The 24,875-nt window shown below is 43.6% G+C and overlaps 1 protein-coding gene across 1 annotated transcript in view; it reads right to left on the reverse strand.

Annotated features, from left to right (window-relative positions):
- The window catches only part of LOC310775858 (uncharacterized protein), a 63,570-nt gene that overhangs the window by 21,271 nt on the left and 17,424 nt on the right, over positions 1–24,875 (reverse strand). The window contains exons 8-11 of the mRNA XM_083635985.1: positions 23,512–23,705; positions 22,996–23,253; positions 17,482–17,770; positions 12,904–12,951 (exon numbers count right to left, since the gene is read on the reverse strand). Coding sequence (XP_083492111.1) covers positions 12,904–12,951; positions 17,482–17,770; positions 22,996–23,253; positions 23,512–23,705 — 789 coding nt within the window. The remainder of the gene's footprint in view (positions 1–12,903; positions 12,952–17,481; positions 17,771–22,995; positions 23,254–23,511; positions 23,706–24,875) is intronic.

The raw sequence follows: 24,875 nt of genomic DNA on the forward strand, positions 1-24,875 counted from the left end.
AAAGTAATGCCTTACTTTACTTGATTACTCCCTGGAGAAAGTAATTCGTTACACTACTCGTTACATTACTTTTGCGTTACTCCGTAACATCGCCTGAGATGCATTGTCACGTAATTTGCCAGTTAACAATACAACATTAATCCTTACATATATGCCCATATATTAGCACAAATCTCTATCGTAATAAGGTAGGTTGCAAAACTTTTCCTGTCTGATGGTGGCTGTCCGTTCCCTGCCATCTGTATTTTGCTCAATATGTTTCTGAATAAAGGAGGATTTCATTCTACTGTTGAAACTGGCAACATTGCCTCTACCATGTAGGAGGAGGCAACAAGCCTGTCCATCTCTGATTTTGATGTTACCTGGTGAAAAGAAAGCTGTTGCTGCTTGCTTGGGGTCGAGGCAGGCGACTCAGCTTGGGTCTGCAACCAGCTTTGTGTTAGCATGTTTCCACTGCAGATGCTTTGAGAGGTTTATGTCGTAGGCTACCGTAGCTAGCTGCTTCTGTCCAGGGCGTTTGCAGTTTCACATTCTTGTCCTTCCGCGCAACAAAAACTTGTTGTAGAAGACGGCGCTTTTTGGCAGATTGCTGGCAGACTATTACGGAACATACGCACTGCGCCCACTTCCCTAGAACACGTTGTATTTACAAGGGGTATTTACAGACCCCATCGCTGTATGTGGGTTTCTCTTATGGTTTACGTTTACATTTAATTTAATTTAATTTTGTCCAATATTCAGATATTCCAGAATTGCATGTTGTGTTAAAATACATATTATTTATATCTAACACTCTTTAGCCTGATTTAATTGTAAAACAGAGTGTAAAAAGTTATGCAAAGCCTTCTGGGAAATTTTAACCCGTGGAAGAGGAAAGTGGGCGGAGTTCCCAGCATGCCCTGGGGGTACTGTGTTTTTGTGTCAATTGTTTGTTTGTCAATGTGTTTTGGAGGTTAAAATGATTTATTGTTCTATATGCATGATGTTAGTTATCTGATAAGCTATGTGTCGACTAATAGTGCTGTTCTGCATGCTAATACAAAGTTGAAATGTTGGCACCATGAGTGATTCTGCTGTGCAGTTAAATGACCCGTCTGATGGGACAAAGGATCTGCTATTAAAACGGAGATCTTTTTTCTCTATACTTATTTTGCTAGTATGCATGTAACGAGGTAAGCGTCTGATTAGTAACTGTAATGTGATTACTGCACTTAGGTACAGTAGTGCCTTACACTTACCGTAACGCGTTACCCCCAACTCTGACAACAAAACAAAAAGTCATTTTTCTCAGTTCTACACTGGCGAGTTACCCCCTTTTAGCTTTGCAGGGCAGTATATTTCACAGACTGTAGACATATCATACTTCTGTGTTCCTCATGTAGTAAAATACATGATAAATGTATATTTCCCAGACTGTAGACATACGATACGTCTGTGTTCCTCATGTAGTAAAATATATGATGAATATATCTTTCTCAGACTGTATAGACATACCATACTTCTGTGTTCCTCATGTAGTAAAATACATGATAAATGTATCTTTCTCAGACTGTAGACATACCATACTTCTTATGGAGAGCCGGGACTGCCGTATCAACAAATAAATAAATAAATAAATAAATGAGCAGATAAATACATATATATGTATCATAAATATATGTAGAAATAAATGTAGATGACATAAATGTATATACAGTGGCGTGCCTGACCAAGTTGGTGCCCTAGGCAAGATTTTTGCTGGTGCCCCCCCCCCCTCCCCCAAAGAAAATATAATAAAAATTATATCGCAGCTAATCCAGCACTGCAGTGCAGGCTCAGAATCGCCCTTCCCCAGTACTTTTAGGTAGGGGGTGCTGTAAGGAAGGGTCTCTCGGTGCTGCCCGCGAGGGCAGCGCCGAAGAAAATTTTACGTTTTTTGGACTTTCATCCATATTTAGAAGAATATTTAATTTTAAATTAACATTAGGATTATACTGTTGTGATGTCATTATTCATCTTCTCCTTTTCTCACTCACTTTCATGTAAGCACCTGCTCTCCCTTTAGTCGTTTTACACTACAACAGACAGAAACACAGGCATAAACACTGAACTTATTATTATTATTATTATTATGGAAAACCAGATTATGATGAAAATCAAACACTTTTGAAGAGAGAGCGTATGAAATAAGATTAGAGCTGGGAAGCACAAACTGTTTTTTAATGCATCTTGTTGGTGGTATAAACACAAGACAGCCAAATCCAACAATTTCGAAAATTCATTTCTTGACACCAGGGGGTGCTGCAGCACCCTCAGCACCCACCTTCCAGCTCCCTTCCCCCACTCTGGGAAAAAGCTCTGAGCAGGTAGAAGGGGGCGCGGCCGCGCAGGGGGTGGGGTGGTATGGATTAGGGACCATGGTGAAAGTGCTGCAGCCCGGGCAGCTAGAAAGCCAGAATTAGAAAAATTATTTAATTATTACTATTATTTAAAGACTTAAGACGTTGTTCTTCTTATTTTTGTCTACTATTGTAAAATAATAGTAGGCCTATTATCATGAAAAAGTATTTGTAAAAAAAATAAAAAAAATAAAAAAAAATAAAATTTTTTTACCCTCTCTGGCGCCCCTAACGGCTCAAGCGCCCTTAGCATTTGCCTAGTTCGCCTAATGGACGGCACGCCACTGTGTATATATATGTGTATTTTCCTATTTTTGTACGTTTTATATATTTATTTAATGATTTATTTGTGTATTTATACATTTATACATTTATTTATACATTTATTTATACATTTATACATTTATTTATAAATTTATTTATTTATTTATTTATGGCATTTATTTATGTCTGTTTTATTTTATTTATGTCTGTTTTATTTACCTCCCATTTATTTCTGTGCCTTGTATTTAGTGATGTCTCCTTTGTATTTAGTGATGCGTCCTTGCTTCCTTTCCTTTTCTGTATGCATTTCTGCCTACTCAATGCAAATTAGGGGGGCGGCCCTGTGCATTTATGCCTGCTCAATGCAGATTAGGGGGCTGGCCGTCATGGGCTCAAGTCTTTGCCTATTGGCTCGAATGCACATTGTCCTATCTGCTCCAAACTTGTCATGCATGATAAGTGTCCATGCCTGAAGATATCTGCACATCAATATCCATTTACACTCATAGCGCCACCTACTGGCAACAGGAAATGACATGTTTTACACTTACATGAACTGCTCAGAGTGGGTTGAACACATCCACCTCGGATGTGGTCAGAAAATCCTTTACCAACCAATGCAGCTTCATTTTGACGATTATGAGTGCTCATTGACCGGCGTGGGCGTGGCGCCATGGCGAATGTTGATGTTTCGCCGTCACACAGGAAGTTGGAGTAACTTCATTGTAGATTGTCCAATCTGCTCCAAACTTGTCATGCATGATAACTGTACATGCCTGAACACATCTAGATGTCAATATCCATCTATAGTCATAGCGCCCCCTACTGGCAACACAGAAAGTGCTTTGTAACTTGGCCCTACATGCTCACATGTGCACCAAACTTCACATGTTTGATGAGCATCCCAGCCTGAAGACATCTAGATGACCATTTGGAGTGATAGGCAGAGCACCCCCTACTGGCCACGCAGAAAGCGGTTTGTAACTCGGCCGTACATGGTCACACCCGCAACGAACTTCACATGTTTCATGAGCATCCCAGACTTCACACATGTACATGCCAATATAGCATTATAGGCAGAGCGCCTCCTACTGGCAACACATGAAGTTGATTGTAACTCAACTGAACGTTGTCCTATCTGCTCCAAACTTGTCGTGCATGATAAGTGTCCATGCCTGAAGATATCTGCCATGTCATAGCACCCCCTACTGCCAACACATAAATCGTTTTGTAACTCGGCAGTACATGGTCCCCCGCGCACCAAAATACACATGTTTGATGACCATCCCAGCCTGAAGACATCTAGATGAACATTTTGAGTGATAGGCAGAGCGCCCCCTTCTGGCCACACAGGGAGTTGGAGTAACTCCATTGTAGATTGTCCAATCTGCTCCAAACTTGTCATGCATGATCAGTGTACATACCTGAAGACATCTAGATGTCAACATCCATTTATAGTCATAGCGCCCCCTACTGCCAACACAGACAGTGGTTTGTAACTCGGCCCTACATGCTCACACGCGCACCAAACGTCACATGTTTGATGAACATCCCAGCCTGAAGACATCTATAGGACCATTTGGAGTTAGTGGCAGAGCGCCCCCTACTGACCACACAGGAAGTTAGAATAACTCCATTGTAGATTGTCCAATCTGCTCCAAACTTGTCATGCATGATAAGTGTCCATGCCTCAAGCCATCTATATGTCAATATCCATTTATAGTCATAGCGCCCCCTACTGGCAACAAAGAAAGTGGTTTGTAACTTGGCCCTACATGCTCACATGTGCACCAACTTCACATGTTTGATGAGCATCCCAGCCTGAAGACATCTAGATGACCATTTGGAGTTAGAGGCAGAGCGCCCCCTACTGGCCACACAGGAAGTTAGAGTAACTCCATTGTAGATTGTCCAATCTGCTCCAAACTTGTCATGCATGATAAGTGTCCATGCCTCAAGCCATTTATATGTCAATATCCATTTATAGTCATAGCGCCCCCTACTGGCAACACAGACAGTGGTTTGTAACTTGGCCCTACATGCTCACACGTGCACCAAACTTCACATGTTTGATGAGCACATCCCAGCCTGAAGACATCTAGATGACCATTTGGAGTTAGAAGCAGAGCACCCCCTACTGGCCACTGGGGCTGGGTATCGAGTTTCGATACTTACTTGGCACCGAAATGGAAACATCAATACTAAGGGGTATCGAAGTCTACCTTGTCAATCGATACCAATTTTCGATACCAAAACAAAACAGCGTCATTGAGCCTATAAGCATGCGACATGCTTGCACGCCGCGCTCTAATACGGCTGGTGATTGGCTGTCATGTAGAGGCATGCAGGAAACGTTACGCCCACTTTAGCCGGTGTGTTTGTTGTGAGCCAGGCGTGCGGTGCGGATATAGTATACAAGAAGTTAGCCACTCAAGCTACTCCTATCCTGGAGTACCATATGGCGAAGATGATGAAAAGCAGGAAAAGAAACAGAAACAACACAGACTGGTTTCCACAGACAAGAGAAATAATTGAGAGGTGGGTCAGCTTACCGCAAGTTAGCGGTTATCAGATCCCTCAGTCTGACAAATCCATGCATCTGGCTGTGAGTTGTAGCTAGCAGATCGTTTAATTAATTGCCGCCGTAACGTTATGCGCAAGCGGGCATTGTGTATTTTTAGCAACTCGTTAACAAACGCTGATGTCATGATAGTTTGTTGAATGTAAATGCGATTCATTTATATTGATTGGCTAGTCAGTGAATGCATGAAGTGGAGCTGTCTCGTCAGATTTGACAAGAATGACGTTCTGTTGCAGCAGTGAGCATTAAACACTGATCTGCAACGCTAGCGTTAATGTTTAATTAATTAGCGTTAACGTTATGTGCAAACGGGCAGTTATCGCCCATTATGTATTTTTAGCAACTCGTTAACAAACGCTGATGTCATGATAGTTTGTTGAATATAAATGATATTCACTTTGTACCATTGGCTATATTGATAGGCTAGTCAATGCTCAACTAGTCTTCCATGCATGAAGTGGAGCCATTTGCAACTCTCTGTTTTGCACTGAAAACTATTCCACTGATTTATTTGTTTTACATTTCTTTCCTTTGTAGTACTCCCAATATTTTTTGTAGGGACGGCAATACGTTTAGAGAACTTAAAGTTATGTTAAATACAGTAGGTTTTATTTTTTTCTGCTGTAAAACTTAAGATGGGGGGAAAACTAAACATTTGTAAAATAATTTCAATGTGTAATGCAGTTTTATTTTTGTTAAAATGGATTTTTCAAAAAATTGGTATCGAAAAAAGTATCGTTCAGGAACCGGTATCGAAATCCAAGTATCGAAACGGTATCGATATCAAATTTTTTTGAACGATACCCAGCCCTACTGGCCACACACGAAGTTGGAGTAACTTCATTGTAGATTGTCCAATCTGCTCCAAACGTGTCATGCATGATACGTGTCTATGCCTGTACACATCTATATGTCAATATCCATTTATAGTCATAGCGCCCCCTACTGGCAAGTTGGCAACACAGAAAGTGGTTTGTAACTCGCCCCTACATGCTCACACACGCACCAAACTTCAGATGTTTGATGACCATCCCAGACTTCACACATGTACATGCCAATTAGGGATGTCAATTTTCGGTTAATTTGACTTTCGATTAACCGACGCTAATAATCGATTAACCTATCGGTTAATTCCATTTTTTTTTTTTTTTGTCTATTTACTCAATGAGCTCATGCCCAAACAAGGCGTGTCTATTTAGATGCTGAAATGTTAATGCTTTTTGTGTTAGAATTTCTAACACAAAAAGCATTAACAAGCATTAACAAAAAGCATCAATATTTCAACATAAATTCTTTTTGTGTTAGATTTTTTTTTTTTTTTTTAATATTAACTGATAGACCGACAGCAATAACCGAACAACGACGTTAGTGACGGTTAATCGATTAACGGTTAACCGTTGACATCCCTAATGCCAATATACCATTATAGGCAGAGCGCACCCTATTGGCAACACAGGAAGTTGATTGTAACTCAACTGAACGTTGTCCTATCTGATCCAAACTTGTCGTGCATGATAAGTGTCTATGCCTGAAGATATCCGCTGATTAATATTCAGTTATAGGAACAGGAAATGACATATTTTACACTTACATGAACTGCTCATAGTGGGTTGACCACCTCCACCTCACATGTGGTCAGAAAAGCCTTAACCCCTCGATTACCCTTCATTGTGAGGATTATGAGTAAGACATCTATATGTCAATAGCCATTTATAGGCATAGCACCCCCTACTGGCGACACAGAAAGCGGTTTGTAACTCGGCCCTACACAGTCCCACGCGCGCCTACATCCACATGTTTGATGACCATCCCAGCCTGAACACATCTAGATGACAAATTGGAGTGATAGGCAGAGCGCCCCCTAGTGGCCACACAGAAAGCGGTTTGTAACTCGGCCGTACACAGTCACACCCACACCCAACTTCACATGTTTGGTGAGCATCCCAGACTTCACGCACGTACACACGATATACCATTATAGGGAGAGCGCCCCCTATCGGCAACACAGGGAGTTGATTGTAACTCGACTGAACGTTGTCCTATCTGCTCCGAACCCCGACGCACGGCGGGTGCGAGGGCCCACGACGCTGCCTGCAGCTTTAATTAGGGCCCGAGCACCGGCATGGCCGGTTGGCAAAGGCCCTATTGTATTCCAAAGGATTATTATTAGGGGTCCAAGCACGAAGTGCATGGATCCCTATTGTAATTGTTCCGATTATTAGGGGTCCAAGCACAAAGTTTGTATCTGTTCTGATTTTTTTTTTTTTTTTTTTATTCTTCTCCGGTAAAACTGTATGTACAGCTGTTATGTGACCAGCCACCCTCCTCCTCCTCTTCTTCTCTCTCTCTGATCTCATCTACTCTCTCTCTCTCCCCCTCCCTCTGGGGTTTCTGCTCTAATCACCTGAGCAGGAACACCTGGAGTTGATCAGCCCTGGTTAAGGTTAAATGGAGGCTGGAGTAGAGAGCAGGCAGATCTCTCTCTGACCCACACAGCCCACAGCAGCTCCTGGAGAGGAATCTCTCCTCTCCAGTGGTAACTTTCCTTTGTTATTTTAGTTTAGGCTAGAGTCCCCGGTAGTCCTGTTTTCGGTTTAGTTATAGTTTAACTTTTCTTGTTTATAGGTTTATACTGGCTTCAATGGCCCAAATTTGTGACTTTGAATATTTTTGGGTTTATTTAAATAAATATTATTTACAAATTTGCAACCTTGTCTGGCGTCCTTAATATGTTTTGGTCTTCTGTTGAGCCATTTGTTGACATACTTTGAAGGCCGTAACAACAGCAGAAACTGTAATGCTCAGCATAGCCAGACTGGGCACATAGATTGGAAATGTGCCTCACTACTCAGAAACAAAAAATGACCAATACCGGCCAGATGGTGGCGCTATAACAGACCATTTTGCGTTATGCTCCATATCTTCTGAACCGTGTGTCCTATACTCAAAATTTCACTTCTAAGGGATTCCTTGGATCAATATGCATCTATCTATATAGGCCCCGCCCATTTACGTGTGCCTAGATTTTCCGCCATTTTGAATTTGATCAAAAACCTACTTTTGTGAACTCCTCCTAGACCATTTGGCCAAATCACACAGTTTTGAAATCATAAATCTTTTAATGAAACACACCCCGACACTAAATTGCCCACAACTCATTAACTGGTCAATTACAACTACTGCTGCTACTACTGCTACCAGTCCCACTACTACCAACACTACTATTCCTACTACTGCTACTACTAGGCTACTACTACTACTGCTTGGAAACCGTGAGGTCACCGGATCTCAACCAAACTTTGTTTACTTGTGCACATACCAACTCTGAATAAATGTGCCTTATTTTTTGTTTATTATGTCTCATATATCCCCCATGTCACCGGATGCTTGGACCCCGCACGCCGCTTGCGGCTATATTCTTATTATACTTACACTTTGCGCGCATTTTCGAGGGCCTAAACATGCACAAAATGTGGCCAAACTTTGCACATCCGTCAAGGTTTTTGGCCAGGGGCGTGGCTAAATGCCTCCATAGCGCCTCCTACAATCTATAAACGGAATAGCCCTCGCGCTAAGTTTCCCCTACAGCTACGAAAATTGCAGGGCACATAATGGCCAGACTAAGGGAAAAGTCTCTTGGTGCCAGGATCCACACCCAACCGGAAGTCAGCCATTTTGAATTTACTGTGCAATATTTCAGACATTTCACCCATTTCCAGGGGTCAGACTTTAACGAACTCCTCCTAAGGGGTTCATCAGATCACCCTCAAACTTGCACAGCAGATAGAAGAGACCCCAATGATGAAAAGCTATTAAAAGTTTGCATTTACCATGGACGGCGTGGGCGTGGCTACGCGGCGAAGATCGATGTCTCGCCATGACACACGAAGTCGCTGTCACTCGAATGCACATTGTCCTATCTGCTCCAAACTTGTCATGCATGATAACTGTCCATGCCTGAAGACATCTATATGTCAATAACCATTTACAGTCATAGCGCCACCTACTGGCAACAGGAAATTACATGTTTTTTCACTTACAAGAACTGCTCAGAGTGGGTTGAACACATCCACCTCGGATGTGGTCAGAAAATCCTTTACCACCCAATGCAGCTTCATTGTGATGATTATGAGTGCTCATTGACCGGCGTGGGCGTGGCGCCATGGCGAACGTTGATGTTTCGCCGTCACACAGGAAGTTGGAGTAACTCTATTGGAGATTGTCCAATCTCTGCCAAACTGCACGTGCTTCATACGTGTCCCAGCCTGAAGACATCTATATGTCAATATCCATTTAGAGTCATAGCGCCCCCTACTGGCAACTAGGGGGCACTCTGCCTATCACTCCACATGGTCATGTAGATGTGTTCAGGCTGGGATGGTCATCAAACATGTGAATTTTGGTGCGCGTGGGACCGTGTAGGGCCGAGTTACAAACCACTGTCTGTGTTGGCAGTAGGGGGCGCTATGACTATAAATGGATATTGACATATAGATGTCTTCAGGCTGGGACAATGAGCAGTTCATGTAAGTGTAAAATATGTCATTTCCTGTTGCCAATAGGGGGCGCTCTGCCTATAATGCTCTATTGGCATGTACATGTGTGAAGTCTGGGATGGTCATCAAACATGTGAAGTTTGTTGCGGGTGTGACTACGTACGGCCGAGTTACAAACCGCTTTCTGTGTGGCCAGTAGGGGGCGCTCTGCCTATCACTCCAAATTGTCATCTAGATGTATTCAGGCTGGGATGGTCATCAAACATGTGAAGTTTGGTGCGCGTGTGAGCATGTAGGGGCGAGTTGCAAACCACTTTCTGTGTTGCCAGTAGGGGGCGCTATGACTATAAATGGATATTGACATATAGATGTGTACAGGCATGGACACTTATCATGCATGACACGTTTGGAGCAGATTGGACAATCTACAATAAAGTTACTCCAACTTCCTGTGTGGCCAGTAGGGGGCGCTCTGCCTCTAACTCCAAATGGTCATCTAGATGTCTTCAGGCTGGGATGCTCATCAAACATGTGAAGTTGGTGCACGTGTGAGCATGTAGGGCCAAGTTACAAACCACTTTCTTTGTTGCCAGTAGGGGGCACTATGACTATAAATGGATATTGACATATAGATGGCTTGAGGCATGGACACTTATCATGCATGACAAGTTTGGAGCAGATTGGACAATCTACAATGGAGTTACTCTAACTTCCTCTGTGGCCAGTAGGGGGCGCTCTACCTCTAACTCCAAATGGTCCTATAGATGTCTTCAGGCTGGGATGCTCATCAAACATGTGACGTTTGGTGCGCGTGTGAGCATGTAGGGCCAAGTTACAAACCACTTTCTTTGTTGCCAGTAGGGGTCGCTATGACTATAAATGGATATTGACATATAGATGGCTTGAGGCATGGACACTTATCATGCATGACAAGTTTGGAGCAGATTGGACAATCTACAATGGAGTTATTCTAACTTCCTGTGTGGTCAGTAGGGGGCGCTCTGCCACTAACTCCAAATGGTCCTATAGATGTCTTCAGGCTGGGATGTTCATCAAACATGTGACGTTTGGTGCGCGTGTGAGCATGTAGGGCCGAGTTACAAACCACTGTCTGTGTTGGCAGTAGGGGGCGCTATGACTATAAATGGATGTTGACATCTAGATGTCTTCAGGTATGTACACTGATCATGCATGACAAGTTTGGAGCAGATTGGACAATCTACAATGGAGTTACTCCAACTCCCTGTGTGGCCAGAAGGGGGCGCTCTGCCTATCACTCAAAATGTTCATCTAGATGTCTTCAGGCTGGGATGGTCATCAAACATGTGTATTTTGGTGCGCGGGGGACCATGTACTGCCGAGTTACAAAACGATTTATGTGTTGGCAGTAGGGGGTGCTATGACTATAAATGGATATTGACATATCAATGTCTTACCCATAATCCTCACAATGAAGGTTAATCGAGAGCTTGAGGCTTTTCTGACCACATCTGAGGTGGATGTGGTCAACCCACTATGAGCAGTTCATGTACGTGTAAAACTTGTGTCATTTCCTTTTGCCAGTAGGTGGCGCTGTAACTATCACTGAATATTGATCTGCAGATATCTTCAGGCATGGACACTTATCATGCACGACAAGTTTGGAGCAGATAGCACAACGTTCAGTTGAGTTACAATCAACTTCATGTGTTGCCAGTAGGAGGCGCTCTGCCTATAATGCTATATTGGCATGTACATGTGTGAAGTCTGGGATGCTCATGAAACATGTGAAGTTCGTTGCGGGTGTGACCATGTACGGCCGAGTTACAAACCGCTTTCTGCGTGGCCAGTAGGGGATGCTCTGCCTATCACTCCAAATGGTCATCTAGATGTCTTCAGGCTGGGATGCTCATCAAACATGTGAAGTTTGGTGCACGTGTGAGCATGTAGGGCCAAGTTACAAAGCACTTTCTGTGTTGCCAGTAGGGGGCGCTATGACTATAAATGGATATTGACATCTAGATGTGTTCAGGCATGTACAGTTATCATGCATGACAAGTGTGGAGCAGATTGGACAATCTACAATGAAGTTACTCCAACTTCCTGTGTGACGGCGAAACATCAACATTCGCCATGGCGCCACGCCCACGCCAGTCAATGAGCACTCATAATCGTCAAAATGAAGCTGCATTGGGTGGTAAAGGATTTTCTGACCACATCCGAGGTGGATGTGTTCAACCCACTCTGAGCAGTTCATGTAAGTGTAAAACATGTCATTTCCTGTTGCCAGTAGGTGGCGCTATGAGTGTAAATGGATATTGATGTGCAGATATCTTCAGGCATGGACACTTATCATGCATGACAAGTTTGGAGCAGATAGGACAATGTGCATTCGAGCCAATAGGCAAAGACTTGAGCCCATGACGGCCAGCCCCCTAATCTGCATTGAGCAGGCATAAATGCACAGGGCCGCCCCCCTAATTTGCATTGAGTAGGCAGAAATGCATACAGAAAAGGAAAGGAAGCAAGGACGCATCACTAAATACAAAGGAGACATCACTAAATACAAGGCACAGAAATAAATGGGAGGTAAATAAAACAGACATAAATAAAATAAAACAGACATAAATAAATGCCATAAATAAATAAATAAATAAATAAATTTATAAATAAATGTATAAATGTATAAATGTATAAATAAATGTATAAATGTATAAATAAATGTATAAATGTATAAATACACAAATAAATCATTAAATAAATATATAAAACGTACAAAAATAGGAAAATACACATATATATACATTTATGTCATCTACATTTATTTCTACATATATTTATGATACATATATATGTATTTATCTGCTCATTTATTTATTTATTTGTTGATACGGCAGTCCCGGCTCTCCATAACTTCTGTGTTCCTCATGTAGTAAAATACATGATAAATGTATCTTTCTCAGACGGTAGACATACCATACTTCTGTGTTCCTCATGTAGTGACAGTAATCAGAAAATAGGTACAGGGACACAACACAATACCAGGCTAGGTTTTCTGACAGGTCTAGGCCTATACAGTATATTCAGCTGAAGAAAAAGAGAATTTCCAGGCAGTTGTCATATATAAATAACTTCAAATTGAAAAAAAAACTGTAACTGCTACAATGTGCAGTTTCCAATGTTCACAAAAAAGAAATCCACTCACCAATGCCGGAATCAGGTGCAGGTAGGCCCAATTTGGTGGTCACTTTGGCTGCAGAAATACAGAGAGAGAAATGTTGATTAGCGCTGAAATAATTTGATGACGGACTTCTTACTTCTACAGTAACCTCATCAGGAACATCTACTTTATTCACAGAGGACTGGCCAAGATTTAAAATTCAAGTTGGTTCTCACAATGATAGAAGTAGTCTTCAGGACCACAGACAGAGAAAGAGGGGAGGGGGGGGGCAGAGAGAGGGTGTGCAGCACAGAAAGGACCATAGACCGAGAAAGAGGGGGGGCAGAGAGAGGGAGTGCAGCACAGAAAGGACCACAGACAGAGAAAGAGAGGGGGGGCAGAGAGAGGAAGTGCAGCACAGAAAGGACCACAGACAGAGAAAGAGGGGGGGCAGAGAGAGGGAGTGCAGCACAGAAAGGACCACAGACAGAGAAAGAGGGGGGGGCAGAGAGAGGGAGTGCAGCACAGAAAGGACCACAGACAGAGAAAGAGGGGGGACAGAGAGAGGGAGTGCAGCACAGAAAGGACCACAGACAGAGAAAGAGAGGGGGGCAGGAGTGCAGCACAGAAAGGACCACAGACAGAGAAAGAGAGGGGGGGCAGAGAGAGGAAGTGCAGCACAGAAAGGACCACAGACAGAGAAAGAGGGGGGGGCAGAGAGAGGGAGTGCAGCACAGAAAGGACCACAGACAGAGAAAGAGGGGGGGCAGAGAGAGGGAGTGCAGCACAGAAAGGACCACAGACAGAGAAAGAGGGGGTGCAGAGAGAGGGTGTGCAGCACAGAAAGGACCACAGACCGAGAAAGAGGGGGGGCAGAGAGAGGGAGTGCAGCACAGAAAGGACCACAGACAGAGAAAGAGGGGGGGGCAGAGAGAGGGAGTGCAGCACAGAAAGGACCACAGACAGAGAAAGAGAGGGGGGCAGGAGTGCAGCACAGAAAGGACCACAGACAGAGAAAGAGAGGGGGGGCAGAGAGAGGGAGTGCAGCACAGAAAGGACCACAGACAGAGAAAGAGGGGGTGCAGAGAGAGGGAGTGCAGCACAGAAAGGACCACAGACAGAGAAAGAGAGGGGGGGCAGAGAGAGGAAGTGCAGCACAGAAAGGACCACAGACAGAGAAAGAGGGGGGGCAGAGAGAGGGAGTGCAGCACAGAAAGGACCACAGACAGAGAAAGAGGGGGGGGCAGAGAGAGGGAGTGCAGCACAGAAAGGACCACAGACAGAGAAAGAGGGGGGACAGAGAGAGGGAGTGCAGCACAGAAAGGACCACAGACAGAGAAAGAGAGGGGGGCAGGAGTGCAGCACAGAAAGGACCACAGACAGAGAAAGAGAGGGGGGGCAGAGAGAGGAAGTGCAGCACAGAAAGGACCACAGACAGAGAAAGAGGGGGGGGCAGAGAGAGGGAGTGCAGCACAGAAAGGACCACAGACAGAGAAAGAGGGGGGGCAGAGAGAGGGAGTGCAGCACAGAAAGGACCACAGACAGAGAAAGAGGGGGTGCAGAGAGAGGGTGTGCAGCACAGAAAGGACCACAGACCGAGAAAGAGGGGGGGCAGAGAGAGGGAGTGCAGCACAGAAAGGACCACAGACAGAGAAAGAGGGGGGGGCAGAGAGAGGGAGTGCAGCACAGAAAGGACCACAGACAGAGAAAGAGAGGGGGGCAGGAGTGCAGCACAGAAAGGACCACAGACAGAGAAAGAGAGGGGGGGCAGAGAGAGGGAGTGCAGCACAGAAAGGACCACAGACAGAGAAAGAGGGGGTGCAGAGAGAGGGAGTGCAGCACAGAAAGGACCACAGACAGAGAAAGAGAGGGGGGGCAGAGAGAGGGAGTGCAGCACAGGAAGGACCACAGACAGAATTTAGCGGTTAGGGTCGATGTTTCTTTCTTCCTGATGACTTGGGCCTGGCTCTCTCAGACAGCCTCTTGTTTCCCCAGCTGAAAACCTTGTGAGGTGACTTAAAGCAGCTACGAGCAAGATTTTTGATCGTTATTAAACAGTCTCAATGTAATATTGATGCATCACATCTTACCTATGATAGTAGCTGAGACCAAAGCCGTGTGAATCGGAGATTGCTCTCTTGATGATTATAGAGTCTGTGTCTGTCTTCCGGCGTGCCGGATAGACCAGGAAGTGAAACGAAACGGTTTATGGCAGCTGCCTGCCTTCAACCGTTTCGCTCTGCCTAGCAACAGACCATAAACAAGAAGAACGCCATGCTCGCTACATCCAGGGGCTTGCTACTCTCGCGAACATCTCTCGTTATATTCTAACAGTTTGTTTGGAAGTAATTTTGTTATTTTGTGGTTATGGCCGAAGTAGCTGCCGCAAACCGTTTCATTTCACGTCCTGATCTGCCCCGGCCGCAGACAGACTAATCATCAAGACAACACTGGCCGATTCACTCCGGGTTCAAGCGAGACTACTCGGCATTGGTCTCGTCTACTATTAGAGGTAAGATGTGAGGCATCGATATTAAATTTAGACTGTTTAATAACAATCGAAAATCTTGCTCGTAGCTGCTTTAAGGGTCCCACACAACACCCCCCCACACAACGACCCCCCCCCCCCCCCCCCCCTCTCTCAAAACACCCCAATCCAACACAGAATTATTTCTCGATAGGCTTATTTTACAACTATGAACTCATTTGGGTTACTACAGTGATTAGGTCTACTTTTGATTATGATAATTAGACCTACTTTTCATCAATTTCAGCCAAATTATGGAAAATTCTGCAATATTCCATATTTTAGTTGATTACATTTTTATCACCAAATTCCAGGATTCCGTCCATTTTTAGTTTTGCAGAAATCATATGGCCCTAGATATAAGTAGGGAAACAAATGTGAGTTCTCTCTCTTTCTGGCTCATATTCCTATTGATATGACTCAATATGTCTTAAGAGCATAATGCTACCCAATGTTACTGCTGCAATACTGTCTGTTCAATAGTTTAATGAAATACAGTGGAAATCAAATATAAAAGAAGAAAAACAACTGTCATCTCTCTCCCTCTCTCTCTCCCCCCTCCTCTCTATCTCTCTCTCCCTCTCTCTGTAGGTCAGCTGCTTTTTGTTTGTTGGTCTTCCAACTCTGTGTGACATCATCAGCCTTCCTCTCCTCTACAGTATGTATGTTCCTCTGTGTGACATCATCAGCCTTCCTCTCCTCTACAGTATGTATGTTCCTCTGTGTGACATCATCATCCTTCCTCTCCTCTACAGTATGTATGTTCATGTGTGTGACATCATCAGCCTTCCTCTCCTCTACAGTGTGTAAGTTCCTCTGTGTGACATCATCAGCCTTCCTCTCCTCTACAGTATGTATGTTCCTCTGTGTGACATCATCATCCTTCCTCTCTTCTCTACAGTATGTATGTTCATGTGTGTGACATCATCAGCCTTCCTCTCCTCTACAGTATGTATGTTCCTGTGTGACATCATCAGCCTTCCTCTCCTCTACAGTATGTATATTCCTCTGTGTGACATCATCAGCCTTCCTCTCCTCTACAGTATGTATGTTCCTCTGTGTGACATCATCAGCCTTCCTCTCCTCTACAGTATGTATGTTCCTCTGTGTGACATCATCAGCCTTTCTCTCCTCTACAGTGTGTATGTTCCTCTGTGTGACATCATCAGCCTTCCTCTCCTCTACAGTGTGTATGTTCCTGTGTGACATCATCAGCCTTCATCTCCTCTACAGTATGTATGTTCCTCTGTGTGACATCATCAGCCTTCCTCTCCTCTACAGTGTGTATGTTCCTCTGTGTGACATCATCAGCCTTCCTCTCCTCTACAGTATGTATGTTCCTGTGTGACATCATCAGCCTTCCTCTCCTCTACAGTATGTATGTTCCTCTGTGTGACATCATCAGCCTTCCTCTCCTCTACAGTATGTATGTTCCTCTGTGTGACATCATCAGCCTTCCTCTCCTCTACAGTATGTATGTTCCTGTGTGACATCATCAGCCTTCCTCTCCTCTACAGTGTGTATGTTCCTCTGTGTGACATCATCAGCCTTCCTCTCCTCTACAGTATGTATGTTCCTCTATGTGACATCATAAGCCTTCCTCTCCTCTACAGTATGTATGTTCCTCTGTGTGACGTCATCATCCTTCCTCTCCTCTACAGTGTGTATGTTCCTCTGTGTGACATCATCAGCCCTCCAGCTTTATTGTTGGTTTCTGATGCAAGAAAAACACTGTGGTGCAGTCCTCTCTTTGGGTTCAATCTTTTTTAAATGGCCCATTGAATTGTTTTCAGTATTTTGTCCTAAATAAATACAGTTCTTCTACGAGGCGTGTGCACTGACAGAAATCTCTCGTGCCAGATACAGTGTGTTTCCGTACGCGTGTACAGAGATGCACAGGACAGAAATGTCACTTTGTGTCTGGTGGTGTGGCTGCTTAGCAGGTGGGTAAAGACAAGACACCTGCTAAGCAGCCACACCACCAGACATAAAGTGACATTTATAAACGTTATGTATAAACTGAATTATAAACGTATGAGTCACCTGTGTCATTTCTGTTTTTCACAGGTTTATATTTTCATCTCCTCATGAGTTACCTTTGGGTCCTGAGCTGCTGTTTGACAACCTGTGCACTAGATCATTCCTCTTCATCTTCATCAGAATCTTCTTGGTCACCTTCAGAGAGCGTTGGTTGTAGGTCTGCACCACCTGGTCCACTGTGTCCTGCCTGTCTGCCTTCTCCAGTCGGCTCTTTTTGATGACTGGGAGACCTTCCAGGATGTCATCCTGCTGCAGGAACCATTTGAAGCTCTTGAACTCTTCATCACTCAAACCATCCAGTGTTTCCAACAGCTTCTCTTTATCTGTTGTCTTTGTTGCTCCCTGCTAAAAGCAAAGGATATTTTCAACTCAAAGCACATTTCTTAAGCTAAAAATCTATCTCATCACATCACACCCTATACCAGTCGTTCCCAAATGGTCTGTCGACTAGGCACACTGGCCTTGAGGGTTGCCTCAAGGCTCAAAATCCCAGGTGTTTCTTGGGATTTTGTCACAACCATACATTATTATTGCAAATACATTATAGCCTAAAACTATACAAAAAGTGTGTTGTTGCTTTGATGTATTCATTTTAAGTTTCAAATTAATTCCTGAATGATCTTGATCATAAATATTTCACGACTCACGAGTAATATAGTTGTTTGTTAAATTGTATTTGGCATGAGTAAATAAAAACATTATGACAGATAGCCTATTATGTGCACATTAGACGCATTCAGAGCGAGATTAATTTGTAGGCTATACTATTAACTGCTTACCCGACATGTTGTGCCCGTGGAAACAATGGCACAAACTAGTTCATTTCAGACTACTGTAGGTCTAGAGCCCTATTCTCCCACAGGCCTTCGGCGCAAAAACTGGCCTTAAACGCAAAAAAACGTGCCTTGCGCCTGCCTCGGGAAGATAGCAACATGGCTTTAGGCCCCGAAATGCGCTTTACGCGAAATAGGCGTGGCGCAGTCCCAGAATGGGCGAGAATGGGCGTTTGGGCCTTAAATACCGGCCTAATGATATCTTCCCCCCTGGCGTTAATTTAGCGCTTTGCGCTTTTGAAAACCAGGCCTATTCAGTGCGCCAGTTCGCGGAGCGCTCCTCTGCCTCTCCTCTGTCACCCTTCTCTGTGTCACTCCCTCTCTCTTGCTCATCAGTCTGACAGGCACAATACGACTGCTTGAAAAAAAGTTCGCCGGTTCTCTCTTTCTCTGACTCCCTCGCTCAGACAGACACAACACAAGTCCGATAGAAAAAAGAAGTTGTTATACCGTACATAGTATAACAACATGACAGTTTTTTCTAACATGACAGTTTTGAGCCCGTGACATTCAGAGGGTGTTGCATCATCCTACCTGTGCAGTGAAGGCGAGAGAAAACGAGATCATTCTGGCCAAACATTCACTGCCTGGCGTCCCTGCAACAGCCACGCATGTGAAATCTCCCAGCATGCATTGGGCTATTCCATTTAGCTAATAAATAGCAACCAAATGAACCGAAATAGATGTAAAGGTAGATCTAAATAATGTGTAATGTGAACACAACCTGCAATTGTAGAACATTTCAATATTGGAGCAAATAAAACGAAAAAAAAAATGAAAACACCACCCTATGTGAAACATATATGTCATATTGGGGCTATATATATCCCTTGCAGATTTAACATGATTTAGATGAGTGACAGTGTAACGCGGTTCTACTGTCATGTCCTACTGTGATGTCCGCTCCAATAAATTGGCTCTACTTCACATTTTAGTTTTACAATAAAAACACATTTATGCAATGACTTTACATAATGTAGGCTATATTTATGTGCATCATCCTACCTGTGCAGCAGGGGAGGAGAAAAGGTAGCAAAACGATATCATTCTGGACAAACTTTCACCAATCTAATTAATCTCATCATAGGTAGGCTATATTTTTCTAGCTGATGCGTTTAGAACATTCTTTTCACTTTGATCTTGCTATAGTGTAGCGTATTTACATGCTTGCAGTATTTAAACTGGAGTTAGATTGGTTTGAGGATAATATGGAATAATAGCCTATATATGGAGACAGACAGAGGGGATAAAAGGGAGGGGGGGAGATCAGAGCCCTCTGCTTTTCTGAAGCCGGACTGGATCGCTCTGTGGAATTGGAGCTGAAAAGTGAAGCATGTGATTCGTTTACTGCACTTCCCCAATGAGCAGATAGTGCATAATTTTAGGCTTAAAAGGCGTGGTTGTAATGCTTAAGGCTGCGTGTAGCGCCGATACCAACACCCACTACTCTGGGCTGCGTCTGGTGTTGGGCGCAGTTCATAGGCCGATGCAACGATAGAGCCCCTAGTCTTTAGAGATGAGGGGAGACATCTCGCCTGCCACGGACCGGCGGGGTCTCCCTGTCAGAGTGTCCGTCTGCGCCTCTGACAGTGCAGGCGGCAGACACACAGCCAGTGCGCTGCTGTCATCCACTGAAACACGCGGTCCGCATTGGGATAACCGCACAGGGAAATGTGAATTGTGTTGCGCAAACTTCGCCAGCAATGCATTAGTCTATAAATAGCGCATTTAATCTTATCGGTTATTTAATGAACGTCGGTTTAGTCCCCATTTCAAGCAAAGCAATGATAAAGATAGAGAATACAGATCAGTGCCGGCCCGTCAGTGCAGCATGTTCAGAGGTTCTTTTTCTCGGGATATAGTTTTTCATCTCCACGATATCGTCGCAATTTCGTGGGACTTTAGTATCGCAAAATTTCGTGGGACGAAATATTGTGACATCCCTACTGAAATGTTATAACAGAAGTGGAGTATTGGCCAGAATGACATGAACATTTGCAGCGGGTATCTTGCATGTTGCGTTCAGGTGCAGTGTAAAAAAAAAAAAAAAACATTTTTTTTTGCAATTCCAGCGCGGGCCACACAGGTGGCGCCCGCGAGCTGCCACTTGCCCAGGTCTGCGTTAGGGGATGTTGATATATCAATTGATAGCTTGCTTGTTACGTCCAAGTCAGATTTTTCATCAATCCGTTGCTCGTTGATATAATTGTTTTACAACTACCAAATTTAGTACCCAAAGCAGAGATCGCTGTTTCTGTTATGCATGACTATGTTATTCTGTTATGCACCTCGGGAAAACTGAGGCAATTATTTTAGGTACCAAGGTCAAACTAGACAAAGCCCCTGATCTTAAAATTACTTTGAATGAGGCGACAGTCACAGCTAAAACTTCAGTCAAATACCTAGGATGCATCCTTGATGGAAAGAGCATGGCCAACAAAGTTATAGGTAGGGTATCCTCTTTAACAAAATTCTTGGCCAGAATGGCTAAGTATCTTGACTGAGATTCAATGCTACTCCTGTCCAACTCGTTGATTCTGTGTCACCTTGACTTTGCTTGCATGTACTTCTTGGTTCGAAAGTTTGACAAAATGTCTTAAAAACAGGCTTCAGACTGCCTAGAATAAATTGATGAGGGTAATATTGAAACTGAGCCCTCGGTCGCACATTGGTAGGAGCCATTTTCAAATTCTCAACTGGCTTCCAGTGGAGGCAAGGGTCACCCTTTCTAGACTTGCATGGTCCACAAGATCATTTATGGCTGTCCCTGAGTTCTTAGATAAGTATTTTACTCATGTCAGGGAAGCTCATAGGGAAGCTGGGAAGCTGTTTTTACTAGATCCAGTGTTGCTAACCTGTGTTTGTATTGGTTCAAAAATCTTTTTGGCAAAGGTAGCCTACCTTTTCCTACAAGTGGAATTGCCTAGACTTGCACATCAAATCTGCTCGCATCCTGCATAGTTAAAAAAATAAAACTAGAACATGGCTGTTGGATAAGGTGCCTCTGTAGTGTCTCCCTGTTTTATATAGTTCTCCCATTTTGTTACTTTGTATTGCTTTTTAATTGACTTATATTACTATTTTTCTAATTCTTATTATTGATTGATTTGTAATGTCTTCTTATTGACTTTTATCTGTCCATTTTCTATCAAACTTTTTATCATTGTTTGATTTGTATTGCTCCCTTATTGTTGTATGTTTTCGTATGTCTTGTTTTTATAAGACCAGGGACCGTGCTGGAAATAAGTGTTTGCACTTTTGCATGCTTTTATCCCTTGGATTGATTGTCTTGTATATCCATAATAAATCAAATCAAATCAAATAAAAAAAATCTATCTATCTATCAAACAATCTATCAAACAATCTATCAAACAATCTATCAAACAATCTATCTATCTATCTATCTATCTATCTATCTATCTATCTATCTATCTATCTATCTATCTATCTATCTATCTATCTATCTATCACATAGATAGACAGACAGACAGACAGACAGACAGACAGACAGACAGACAGACAGACAGACAGACAGACAGACAGACACAGACAGAGAGACGGATGACAGATATTGTAGCTTTGCATCTGGCTATAACGTGGAGGAAGGAGGAAGACTGGAAACGACGTGCGGGTTTATTCCCTGCCGCAGGAAAACGCAGAAGAAGACGAAAATTCCCTGCCACAAAACGCAGAAGAAGACTAAAACAGAGCGTTTCAGACAGAGGGTGAACTGAAGGGCGCCGTGAGAGCCAGTACAAGATAAACAATTAGTTTTTTTTAACTATGAATGATGCAATAAGCTACTCTAGTGGAGGCCAACAATAAAATAATACATTATATTAGCAAAATATGGGCCCTTTAACAACTTCTAGCCTGATCCCCTTTAAATGTCCCCTCGAGTAGCTTCAAATTTAGAAAATAAAATTATCCATGTTGTCCATAGTTTGAATGTCCTCGAAACACTTCATCGATGCAATAGAGTGCCAAAGTCACGCGCTCTTCAGGGTTTGCCATGATCCGCCATTTATTTTTCCATAGACATTTCATAAAATGCTCAAGAGAGACCATATAGCATTTCACTCCAACTAATCTCTCAAGACTTGTTAGGGACAAAATAGTTTGTTTTACTCTATATCACGTTTACTGTATATTGAGCGAGATATTCAAATATCTTATATTTTTACTGGAACTCAGCCTAGCTGCCTCCCCAAATGCCCACAACAGAAACGTGTTCTGCCTCCCAGTCTGTCTTCCACACCATGCAGAGGGCAGCTCATTCTTCACTGTTCAGTTCTGTTGTTTATGATGCTGTGATGTTATTGTTTTGCCCTGTTTTTAAGACCAGACCAGGGACGATGTTGGAAATAAGTGTTTACACCTTTATATGTATATCCCTTGGATGTTGTTGATCAATCAATCAATCAATAAATCAATCAATCAATAAATCAATCATTCAATCAATCAATCAATCAACCAATACAGACAGACTATAGGCTGTTTCAGTTTCATATAATGATCATTATGTGGAAAAAATAAGTAGTTTGAATTATTTCAATTGAAAAGGATTTTAAATATAATATATATTTCATAATAATGATAATAACAATAACAATAATAGTAGTAATAGTATCAACAACAACAACAATAATAATAATAACAATAATGATAATCATAATAATCCAACAGACCCCCTGCAATTATGCCAATTGACATGTCATCCAACACAATGCTGCTCACCTCCTTCAGTTGGGAGCAGGACTGGACTGTCTCAATGGTAGGGGGGGTGGAGAGACAGGGCTTCAGTTGGGAGCAGGGCTGGACTGTCTCAATGGTAGAGGGGATGGAGACACATGGCTTCAGTTGGGAGCAGGACTGGACTGTCTCATTGGTAGAGGGGGTGGAGAGACAGGGCTTCAGTTGGGAGGAGGACTGGACTGTCTCATTGGTAGAGGGGGTGGAGACACAGGGCTTCAGTTGGAAGCAGGACTGGACTGTCTCATTGGTAGAGGGGGTGGAGAGACAGGGCTTCAGTTGGGAGCAGGACTGGACTGTCTCATTGGTAGAGGGGGTGGAGAGACAGGGCTTCAGTTGGGAGGAGGACTGGACTGTCTCATTGGTAGAGGGGGTGGAGAGACAGGGCTTCAGTTGGGAGGAGGACTGGACTGTCTCATTGGTACAGGGGGTGGAGACACAGGGCTTCAGTTGGGAGCAGGACTGGACTGTCTCATTGGTAGAGGGGGTGGAGAGACAGGCCTTCAGTTGGGAGGAGGACTGGACTGTCTCATTGGTAGAGGGGGTGGAGAGACAGGGCTTCAGTTGGGAGGAGGACTGGACTGTCTCATTGGTAGAGGGGGTGGAGACACAGGGCTTCAGTTGGGAGCAGGACTGGACTGTCTCATTGGTAGAGGGGGTGGAGACACAGGGCTTCAGTTGGGAGCAGGACTGGACTGTATCATTGGTAGAGGGGGTGGAGAGACAGGGCTTCAGTTGGGAGGAGGACTGGGTTGTCTCATTGGTAGGGGGGGTATCAACATACATGGGAAGTAAAGTATTTCTACTTAATATTCAGTTATACTGAGTATTTATTCTTCTGACTTTGTAAGATGATATAACAAACCTGTGTGAACTGTGTCTCACTATACTTGACATTGATTGGTTTGTAGATCGTGATGTCTGATGTTGGCTTGTTGTGAATGTGATGTTTTGATGGGTTTGTTGGTTTCGGGGGGGGGGGGGTATTTCCTTTGTCATTTGAAACAGAGTTTTGGAGGTTGACTCACACCACTCATTTCAAGTCATTTCATGACCAGGCTATTAGCCTCTATAGGCTACTGCTGCCATCCAAAGCTGAACAAAGAATGCCAGCCGCACGGGGAGCGTTGTCCCTTGCATGGAGTGCATGTTACACCAAACTTCATTCATAAATCTGTCAGTTTAACAATGTTGCCTTCATTGTCGGCAACGATAGGCCTACAGCCAATAAGGGGCTAATTAGGAGTCGTTAGGAGAGACAATAACAATAAGCTGCAGCTTATATCTCCATAAAAGATCCACCTTTAGCCTGCTGGAACACCTGTCAATCAACCCTGCCTGTTGAGGGAGGTGGTGGTGTGTCTGTCTGCCTGCGCTGTGTGTGATATTAATTAAGGGACTAGTTTGTGTCTGTGTGTTTGCTTCTTACAGTGATGCAATATGATAAAAAAGGCAAGTAATTTCTTTATCTTCAGCTCTTCCCTCCTCTCATAGCCTACAGTAGGATGTCCTCTCTCACTCTCATCCTCTCTGAAAATAGTCTACCTAACGCTTAAGTGTTGGAATGTTTCCCCTTTTGAGTTTTTACAACATCGTCGGATATTTCAATTAAAAACGTGCTCTCCTCCTCCCACCATGTGCTACAGTGGCTCATTTTTCATTGTTTCTCTGACAATAGCCTCGTTAAACTAAACTTTCCTGTATTTGGTCCGAAAGTCCAAACTATCCCAAAAATGCTTTCACACTGCAAGCGAACCACACAATGGTGCAGTTTGATCCAGACCGAGACCACCTCTTTTCATCGGACCAAGGACCGGGCGTTTGGTCCGCACCGTGGTCCGGGGGAGGTTTCAGACCTGTCATTT

Source organism: Poromitra crassiceps, assembly GCF_964638095.1.
Source record: "Poromitra crassiceps genome assembly, chromosome: 4".
Classification (NCBI taxonomy): Eukaryota; Metazoa; Chordata; class Actinopteri; order Beryciformes; family Melamphaidae; genus Poromitra; species Poromitra crassiceps.